General features: G+C 39.9%; 1 protein-coding gene across 1 annotated transcript; it reads left to right on the top strand.

Moving 5' to 3' along the window:
* Positions 1-4,063: 4,063 nt before the first annotated feature.
* LOC143608396 (transcription factor ORG2-like) lies at positions 4,064-9,359 on the top strand. The gene is made up of 3 exons (XM_077083444.1): positions 4,064-4,592; positions 4,701-5,105; positions 9,285-9,359. Exons 1-3 carry the CDS (start codon positions 4,245-4,247, stop codon positions 9,357-9,359), a joined length of 828 nt encoding a protein of 275 aa, XP_076939559.1. The 5' UTR covers positions 4,064-4,244.
* Positions 9,360-10,681: the final 1,322 nt, after the last annotated feature.

The following is a 10,681-nucleotide window of genomic DNA, read 5'->3' on the forward strand; positions in this document are numbered from 1 at the left end:
GCTGTTATTATCACGCCATAGATATAATGTCAAGTAATCAGCAGACATTTCAGGCTAACATCCCCAGCAGTATGAATCATGGCTGTAAAATCTGTCCATTTGTACATATATTCAGGTTATCCTTGGGTAACGATCGCAGGAAATTGGCTAGAATTTAACTATTGTTACGTGGTCTTCATCGATACATGCCATTAGTACTTCTGCTCAATGTACACATGATTTTTTTTATTGATCTTGTGGTGTTTAGATGTATTTGTTCTTGATTCAGATTCTTTAGTTACAACTTACCATTGTGACCGGTGATTTATTAGTTGAGAAGTTCGTCTGTTGCTCTTATCTATTTTGAGAAACCTTACTTGTACCAACTAACATCACAAGCTTAGGAAGCTGTTGTATTTTGGGTTTGGGTTTCTTATCAGAAATGAATCACACTAATATCTCATATAATATTTCCCAGTACGTTTCCTTTAAGCCCTACAACGCCCATGAATCAACCAAGAAACTTTATACGCATAAAATTACATGAATGGAAGGGTATGGTTTACGGGTTTAGGCCAAAAGTTATAAGAGGTTTTGCTCTAGATTAATGAATCTTGACACCTTTGAGCTTCTAATTACGTTTTAAAGCCCATCAAAGATTCAAATATGTAGCTCTGTGATGAAAACGCCAAGAACTTCAAGAACCAAGAATGCCAATGAAAGCCCTTATATCCTCTCTCTCACTTCCTCTAAAAAAAATTATATTCAATGTGTTTTTAAACTCAAGTTGCATCCTATAAGTGTTTTAATAGAAAAGATGGTCATTCAAAAGTGTCCGAACAAAACCTAAGTCATTGTGGTGCGAGCTAGGTTGTGTAATTCCTGCCAAACACATGTCAAATGTTGCAGAAGCATTTGGCCGAGAATACAACCCATATAGGTTTTTAGCTATATGACACTTATGGTAAAACCATGCGAGTACGTAGATTGTGGTTTTTGCGAAAATGCTTTACAACTTGTCATATGACATGTATGTAATTCCATACGTGTGTAGAAATATGTCTATACATGTGTAGATTCTATACATCAATAGATTTTGTATATATATTAGAATGTTAATTAGAGACGAATATACATTTCTTATAAATCATTTTCTTGTTTTTTTTATTAATAAGTTAATGATTTGTATTATTTTGTTTTGTTTTTACTAAATAAGTTAGTTATTTGTTTTGTCTTATGCGTATAAACTCCTAATACATGTGTGTGTATGTATTTATATTGTATAACGATATATGTCCACCACCATTGGATTCGGTTTTAACAGTCGTTGCGGACTTTAAAACAACAAGTCGACAGTTTAGAAAATCTAAAACGACCGTTGACCGAGTTTTGAGTAGCTAACATGACACTAACTATAAAAATACATTGGTTCAATGTCTTTTTTGGGAACTCATGGACGCCTCTATGCCAATTCATGTTGTTAATTTTGAGATAGAATTTTTCTTAAGATTCCTTTGCATATCTTCCTCTTATAGCTTTTGTAGAGGGAGATTTTTAATTAAAATTTTTATATTTGAGAAAAAGCACAATAACTCAATATAGTGATCTCATAGTTGAATTTAAAAAACTTAAAACGGTAATAAACGACATCCACTTCCAATAAACAAATGCCAACTCTAAAATAACAACATATCTAGAAGGAAAGTGATGGGCACTCTCCATGGATGAGGGTAACATGTGTATATCACATGCCATTCTAAACTTTCATAGAAGGCATCCAAGTTATGAACATAAACTTGCTCCAAACTTGTGCATGGCAGTCGCTCCACGTGAACCTATCATCCTACACAAATGCCATTAGTTATATATATAACTAAGTATTAGAATATTATAGTTGATCATTTTTGTAAAAGGGTATGGTATTAAAAGGTTGGATGTTAGTTTTAGTGTTATTGATAATTAATTGCCCCGTATTATTTGTAGGTATATTGATTCTTATTAATCTGAAATATCGTCTTTTGGTCGTCATCTAGGGGTGTTATTCGGGTTTGTTTTTCGGGTTTCGGGTTTTTCGGGTCGGGTTATTCGGGTTTCAAAGTTTTAAATCTTGACCCAAAACCCAACCTGAATCCCTCACGGGTTTTTCGGGTTCGGGTAATTCGGGCTCGGGTTTTTTCGGGTTGGGTTAATCGGGTTTCGCGTATTCTAGAAAAAAAAACACAAAACCAAAAAAATTTTAAAAACTACAATGCTAAATTTAAAACAACATATTCTTCTTTGCTTATAACACAAATAATCCAATAATAAACTAACATAACTTGATAAACAATTCAAAAGAAGAACTAACTCGAATCATAACCGTATTCAATCGTGGAGTGATTTGGTTGTTCGATTACGGTTATTATTAGTAATAAACGGAAAACATAAATTAATAATAAGCAATCCATCCATAATAGTTGGAATGACAACAGTCGATTAGTGTCAGATTCTGATAAATTTGGTGGCTAAGACTTAGCCTATTATATATAAAAATATATTTAATCAACCCCGAGAACCAATCCGAATTACTTCGGTTCGGGTTTGTATTTTCTCGGGTTCGGGTTCTTCGAGTCGGGTTAGTTCGGGTCCGGGTACGGGTTTTTACGGGTCGGGTTTCGGGTAAAAGTGACAGCCCTATCGTCATCGGTCATAACTAACGAATTGACTGCTAACAGTTCTAACTTTTAACGTATTTGTTCCCAATGATTCGCGACTAACTGAATCCTAAAGCCGTTAGTTAGTTGCAGATCGCCGGAAAAAACGTCTTTGCCTAGAAAAGTCATATTTTTTTTTTCGGAAACTCAAAATTTTCGTCCCAAACTTTTTTGTAACTTTGTCTCGAACCTCTAGGAACCTTTTTCTAGTAGAAACCTCAATTATTGAGGTCGCTAGAACCCTACAACCATCGTCGGAATTGGTTGGTGGTGCTCAATTAGTGGTGGTTGGTTGGTGGCGAGTCAATTGGTGGTGGTGGCGGTGTTCAAGTGGTGTTTTTCGAGAGAAAATACGACTTTTCCGCCTAAAAACGTTTTTCCGGCGATGACCAAATGATGATAATCGGAATTAATAGAAACTAATTTACCTTTTTTATATTAGATTAGAGAGTGAATGAATTGTCATTAAAAAAACTTAGACCATTCTAATTCTATTTATACCTTTATCATATTATTTACCTGTTATTTATTGTCCCATATTGTTATCTTTTTAGTGTTATTGATAATGAATTATTATAAATTTTATTTTATTTTATTTTGTATAGTTGTTATATTAGTTGAACAAGGTTAGGATCATATGTATTACATGATGTATTACACGAGTTGAATAAATGACATATTATATACTACAAAAATAATTATTTTAAAAAAGAAAAACCCGATATATATTGCACAAATTAAATAAATCCCTATATTACACGAAATGAATAAATATAATGCAATCAACTAACACATACAATCGTCAAGATATACATGTATTTGAAAAATGATATGAACTTTCAAATAACAATTATAAATTATATTAAGTTAAGTTAATTTTTAAAACATTTCATTTTATAAAAATACTTCTCATCGAAAAATGATCATTTTCTAGCTATCTCTGGAGATATGATCGAACCCATGTAATAGTAGTCAAGTGGTATTATGTTTATCTCATACTAATGTGATAGTGAGCTCAAATCCTTGCAAGGTTGGTTAGTTAAATTTGAAGCCACAACCTCATAGTTGTGAGAGAGACGTCATACCACTAGACCAATATGTTATGGGTTTATCTTGATAGCTATTAAAAGAAATTATTAGATGTCATAGTAGTCTAGTGGTATGATTTTTGTCTCATACACATGTGGTTGTGAGCTTAAATCCTTGCAAAGTCAAGATTAGATGAATTTGAAGCCACAACCTCACAGCTGTGAGAGATACGTCATACCACTACGGCACTACTGATAAGTTATGGGTTTATCTTTATAGACAATAAAAGAAATTATTAGATATGTTATAATTTTTAATTTATAGTTTAAGAAACTTCTTATGAAACAAAAGCTTCTAGTTTTAGTTGTAAAACAAATGCATCAACTGACACATTTAATTAATTCCAAGATGATGGATCTATAACTCAATTTAATAATGCAAGAGGATCCATATGATACTTGTAAAGAGTATAAATACCCCAACCAATAATCACCCCTCATCAAAATTTATCCAAATAACCATTCCATAAGAAATAAAGAAAAGATGCTAGCATTATCCCCTCCTTTGTTCTACACAACCTATGGGTGGCCTTTAGAGAATCTCACTCCCCAAAATCTTCAACAGGATTGCAATAATATTACTACAAATTTTGAAGCTAATTCATATAATCCCCTTCTAGATTTTTATACATATAATCAAATTCAGCATGATTTTGCACCAGAAAATTCTATTTCTGTTTCTTCTGAAGGAACTACAAATGAAAATGCTGGTGAACCTATGAAGATGGTCAAAAAGCTAAATCATAACGCTAGCAAAAGAGATCGTCGTAAGAAGGTTAACGAATTGTACTTGTTTCTCCGCTCACTTTTGCCAATGTCAACTGACCAAAAGGTAGTTATATAAACATCTTGTGTACTTGTATGTTTGCCTAGTTCATGTAAATAAGTGATACACTTATAATGAAACATGCTAAATAAGTGCAAACTAATGATGTGACAGAAAAAAGTTAGTATTCCACAAACAGTATCGCGCGCACTCAAATACATACCGGAACTACAAAAGGAAGTCGAGGCATTAATACGCAAAAAAGAAAAGCTTTCATCTTATTCATCAACAACTAGTAACATAAGCCACGGTTATCTCAGCATCAAGAAACAAAGCAACAGAAGTGGTATAGTTAATAGAAAATCATCAGTAATTTCTTCGGTGAGAGTTTTATATGAGAAAGAAGCTGTGATACAGCTTATTTCCTCTACAGAACATTTGAGCAAGAACAATAAGGATGCTGGTTTCTTGTCTAAGATTGTGGAATACTTCGAGCACGAAGAAGATGTTGTTTTACTAAATGCAACGACCATCAAAGGTTCTGGAGAAGGGATGACCATAAGCACTCTTCATTTTCAGGTACATATGCACTAACTCTACTGCATTCTGTTCATTATGAATATTCTTTTCACCAAATTTAATATAATCTACTGACTGCTAGAAAACTGGGGATTTGCGACTGCATTTTATGACCGAAACCTATAGGTGGCGGTCAATCAGCAGAGAAGCCGGAAGTTGGAGATGAGTGCAAGTGTTTGACAGCCAACTTGAAGTTGCCATTGCTTAGGTGGCGGTCAACCATTCTAATTCTTCTTCTTATTCTTAGTGCAGTAGCAAGGTTATCATCCTGCTTCAGTGCAACTATAACTGACCACTCAACCGCCACGCCAACGCTCCACATATCCTATCCCGCCTTATCCTCCTCCTCCTCCTCATTTTCTTTTCACATTTAAAAAGGAATCATCATCAACTAAAATTTTGAAGAAAATAGTTTGCCCGTCAGGTGTTTGACAAAACGCCTCAATGAAATAATATTTGTTTTTGGTGTTTTGAGGAGGGGAGGGCAACGGGTGGTTGCTCTCCTCCTTCCTCTTTGGTTCGGGTGTTCATTCCTCAAACTCAACTCGAGTTTTGTTTTATTATTATTTTTCTTGGTGTGGTACTTGGCTACCAGGGTGTTTTGTGGGTCGGGGGTGGTATGACCGGGGCTATTGAGGAGGTTGTTTGGCCGTGTCCGTTTAGAGGCTTCCACTGTTGCCCGGATGGATTACCGGGGTCCAAGGGGGTTCGATTGGCCGCACATATTAAGCGGCTTCATTTGTCATCGGATGACAAGAAAGAGACCTTACGGGAGGCGATCTCGACAAATTTGGATTTGTTTATTTCGGTTGGTGAGGCTTTAAAGGTCTCGCGTAGGTGGATGTGTGGAGCGTGTATGGAGTCACATGCTCTCCGTCGGGGGTGCCATCATGATGACGGGTCGGTCTGGTACAAGTGTGTCACGGGAGATGTGGAGGAATATATAGTGGGGATTGCGAAGCCACATGTTGGGAGGGAAGTTGTCGCGGTGGGAAGGGTGGAGGTAGATGTAGCTCTCCTTGAGCGTGTCTTCACTCTTCCTATTACGACTGTTAAAAACATTCCTCATAGTTGTCGTATGGCTTTTTCCCAAGCCTTAGTGGGTGCTCTGGGTAAGGTGGCGGCTATGCCAGAGTCTGTTGAGGCGTGGGTGAAACTGTTGTTGTTACCACGTTGCACCTTACGAGTTTTCAGACCTTCTAATCGTCAGCAACGCAGGTCTGGCAATAGAAAGTCTGAGCAATGCCGAATTATTCAACGGTCGCTATCCGCTTGGGGTGACCGTGACGGTTTCTTTGAGCTCCTTATATCGCTTTTTAACCAACCCCTAGGAGATGCCCCGGGTGGTGATGCGTTTGTACCCGAGTCTGACAACGCCGGGTTGGGCGCCAATGTTAAACAATGTTTGCGAAAAGTTGCGGACGGGCATTTCACTGCTGCGGTCAAGGTATTATGCTCTTCAGGGGTTGCACCTTTCGGTAAGGATACTTTGAACGCTTTGTTGTCTAAGCATCCCATCATGGCACCTCCGATTATGCCTGCTTTCTTGCTTTCTGAGTCTCCCCTTGTCGTGGACGTTGATAGTGTGCTTGGGTGCATTAAGTCTTTCCCTAAAGGGACTTCGTGTGGGCGGGACGGTTTGCGAGCCCAACACATTTTAGATGCGTTGTGCGGAGAGGGGTCTCCGATTGCGGATGGTTTGCTCAAGGCTATCTCTGCGGTGGTTAATTTATTTTTGGGGGGAAGGTGTCCTAAGGTGTTGGCAGAGTTTGTTGCGTCTGCCCCACTTACGCCGTTGCTTAAACCGGACAATGGGATTAGACCTATTGCCGTTGGGGCCATTTGGAGGCGGTTGGTCTCTAAGGTGGCTATGAGGGGTGTCGGGAAGGAGATGGTTAAATACCTTGGTGACTTTCAATTTGGGGTGGGAGTCCCCAGTGGGGCAGAGGCCGTGCTTCATAGCGCGAACAGGTTTCTAAATCAGTTTCATTCGGATGGGTCATTGGCTATGCTTACTGTTGATTTCTCCAATGCCTTCAACTTAGTTGATAGGACGACCCTTCTACATGAGGTTCGGAGTCGATGTCCTTCCATTTCTCTTTGGGTGGATTTTTTATATGGGCAGTCGGCTAGGTTATATGTGGGTGATACTTTCATTAAATCCACCACTGGCGTTCAACAGGGGGACCCTCTTGGGCCTCTCCTTTTTGCCTTAGCTTTGCACCCACTTGTTCACCAAATCAGAGATCGGTGCAAGCTTCTCTTTCATGCTTGGTACTTGGATGATGGCACGATTATCGGGGATACTAGAGATGTAGCCAAAGCATTAGATATTATCAGGTCTGAGGGGCCTCGTTTGGGTCTTGAATTAAACGTTAAGAAAACAGAGTTATTTTGGCCAACATGCAATGGGGTGAAGGCACAGGAGGGGTTGTTCCCTTGCGGGATTGGAAGGCCGGTGCTTGGCGTGAAACTCCTTGGTGGTGCTGTAAGCCAGGATGCGGGGTTTATCAGCAGTTTGGCTATGAAAAGGGCATCTAGCGCTGTGGAACTGATGAGCTGTCTCCCAAGACTTCGGGATCCTCAATGCGAGCTTCTTTTGCTTCGCTCATGTATGGGAGTCGCCAAGCTTTTGTTCGGTTTGAGAACATGCCAACCTATGTATGTGGGGGAAGCTGTTTCTATATTTGACAATGGTCTTCGGAGGGCGATTGAGGACATCGTGGTTTGTGGAGGTCCGTTCTTTGGGGATCTCCAATGGAGGTTGGCATCACTTCCGATCCGTTATGGGGGGTTGGGTCTCTGTTCGGCCGAGGATGTATCTACATATGCTTTTGTGGCTTCGAGAGCACAGTCGTGGTGTTTGCAAGACCATATTCTTCGGGGTTGTGATATTTATGGGTTGGACTCTGATTATGGGTGTGCGATGGATCGTTTACGTATTTCACTTCCAGATTTTGATCTTAGCGGGTTCTCTAATAAGGACACCGCCCCCCCTAAAGCCCAACATGTTGTGGCGAGTGCCTTATTTAGTGGAATCGTCAAGAGTTTAGAAGTGAAGTTTGATCTATCCCCTCGCCAAAAGGCGGTGTTTGAATGCCTTCGGGCTCCTCGGGCTCAGGATTTTCTAACGGCCATCCCCATTGAAGGATTAGGCCAACGTATGTCGAGTTTGGAGTATCGGGCTATCCTTAAGTACCGGTTAATGATCCCTATGTTCCCGACGGATGAACCTTGCCCAATTTGTCGTAAGGTCTGTTTGGATTCTTTTGGTGACCATGCGGTGCATTGCAAAGAATTGCCTGGCTTTAAATACAGACATGATCTGGTTAGGGATGTTCTGTGTGATGTTCTTAAACGGGCAGGGATTTCTGCTAAAAAGGAGGCCCCTGTTAACTTTCTCACGGATCCTATTGAAGGGAGGTCTACTTTACGACCAGCTGATATTCTTGTGTTCGGGTGGGCAGGGGGGAAACACGCCTGTGTGGATCTTACAGGAGTGTCTCCTCTTGTTGGGCTCAGGGACCGTGGGTTTGTTGTGGGTCAGGCTGCGTTGAAGGCTGAATCGGGCAAAGTTGTTAAACACGAGAAAGCTTGTTTAGATAATCAACATGTCTTTCTACCATTTGCCTTTGATACATTTGGTTTTCTGGCTCCAGAGGCTGTGAAATTTTTGAGTAGGGTTCAGCGCGTCGTACACGGAACCTCTTCAGCTTCTAGGTCCCAAAGCTTCGTTTTTAGCAGGATTGGCTTTGCTGTTCAAAAGGGGGTTGCGGCGCAGCTTGTTGCCCGTTTGCCTGCCACTTTATTGTAATCGTTTTATAGTAAATTATATAAAACCGAAAAAGGACGCAAATTTGGCGTATTTCTTGCGGCTGAAACCACAACGGGTAAATTGTTAAAATAGTAACCGGGTGCATCAAAACAATCGTATAAACACCTTTTCAATTCGGTCACAAAACTGGCGTAAAATAAAAATGGAGTAATAAAATCAAAAATTTAAAGTAGTAGTTTTACGTGTTAATTGCAGGACTTACTATTGAATTAAGTAGTTGTGTCCAGTGGCAAAAACCAGAACCTTTCAATGAATGAATCATCGCATGCTTTCAAGTTTCAATAATATTGTATTATACTTAATAATTAATGGTATTAATAATAATACTTCATTGTGTTCAACAGGCTCAAGGTAACAAGAAAATAGAGACTGAGAGGTTAAAGGAGAAGCTCCACTTTTTCCACCAGCTATCAGACTAAATAGCACTTAACCATCACCTTGACTTTAAAACCTGTCCATTTGTAAATACAAGCTAGTATTTAGTGTGGAATGATAGTAGGAGTTTCTAAATATACTAATATTCATCATCATTCCTTTCTAATTTACATTCGTATTTTAAATTACTTGCAACTTTTATATTTCATAGAAACATCCAAACGATTTACAATGAAGTGGCAGGTAAGCGGGCAACAAGCTGCGCCGCAACCCCCTTTTGGATAGCAAACCCAATCCGACTAAAAACAAAGTTTTGATTCTTATGGGCTGATACGTTACTATACACAACTTTCTGAACCCTATTCAAAAGGTCCACGGCATCCGGAGCTAAGAAACCAAAAGTGTCAAAGGCGAAGGGGATAAACACGTGTTGATTCTCCAAACAAGCTCTCTCATGTTTAGCAACTTTGCCCGATGCCACCTTCAATGCTGCCTGGCTTGCTACAAATCCAGTGTCCCTAATCCCAACAAGAGTGGACACTCCTGTGAGGTCGATACAAGCGTGTTTCCCCCTATCCACCCAAAAACAAGTATATCGGCCGGTCGTAATGTAGATCTTCCTTCTTGAGGATCCGTAAGAACGTTTACGGGGGCTTCCTTTTTAGAAAGTTTACGGGGGCTTCCTTTTTAGCCGAAATTCCGGCTCGTTTAAGAACATCGCATAGAACATCCCTCACCAAATCATGCCTGTACTTAAACCCAGGCAACTCTTTGCAGTGAACCGCAAGCTCGCCAAAAGAATCCAAACAAACCTTACGGCAAACCGGGCATGGCTCATCTACCGGAAACAAAGGGATCACTAAACCGATACTTCAGGATGGCCCGGTACTCCAAAGCCGACATATGTTGGCCCAATCCTTCAATAGAGAGAACACTTAAGAAATCTTGAGCCCGAGGAGCCCGAAGACACTCAAACACCGCTTTCTGACGAGGGGATAAATCAAACTTCATTTCCAAACTCTTGATGATTCCACTATAAATGGCACTCGCCAAAGCATGTTGGGCTTTAGGAGGGGCGGTGTCTTTATTAGAGAAACCGCTAATGTCAAAATCGGGAAGTGAAATGTGCAACCGATCTATCGCACTCCCATAATCGGAGTCAAAACCCATCAATACCACAACCTCGAAGAATGTGGTCTTGTAATTCCCAAGATTGCGCCCTCGAGGCCACAAACGCATAAGTAGAAACGTCTGAAGCTGAACATAAACCCAAACCTCCAAAATGAGTCGGAAGTGATGCCAACCTCCATTGAAAATCTCCAAATAATGGACCACCACAAACCACGATGTCCTCAATCGCCCCCCG

This window comes from Bidens hawaiensis, unplaced genomic scaffold (assembly GCF_021521415.1).
Source record: "Bidens hawaiensis isolate Kalapana, Puna unplaced genomic scaffold, B.hawaiensis_p1.1 tig00419365_1, whole genome shotgun sequence".
Lineage (NCBI taxonomy): Eukaryota > Viridiplantae > Streptophyta > Magnoliopsida > Asterales > Asteraceae > Bidens > Bidens hawaiensis.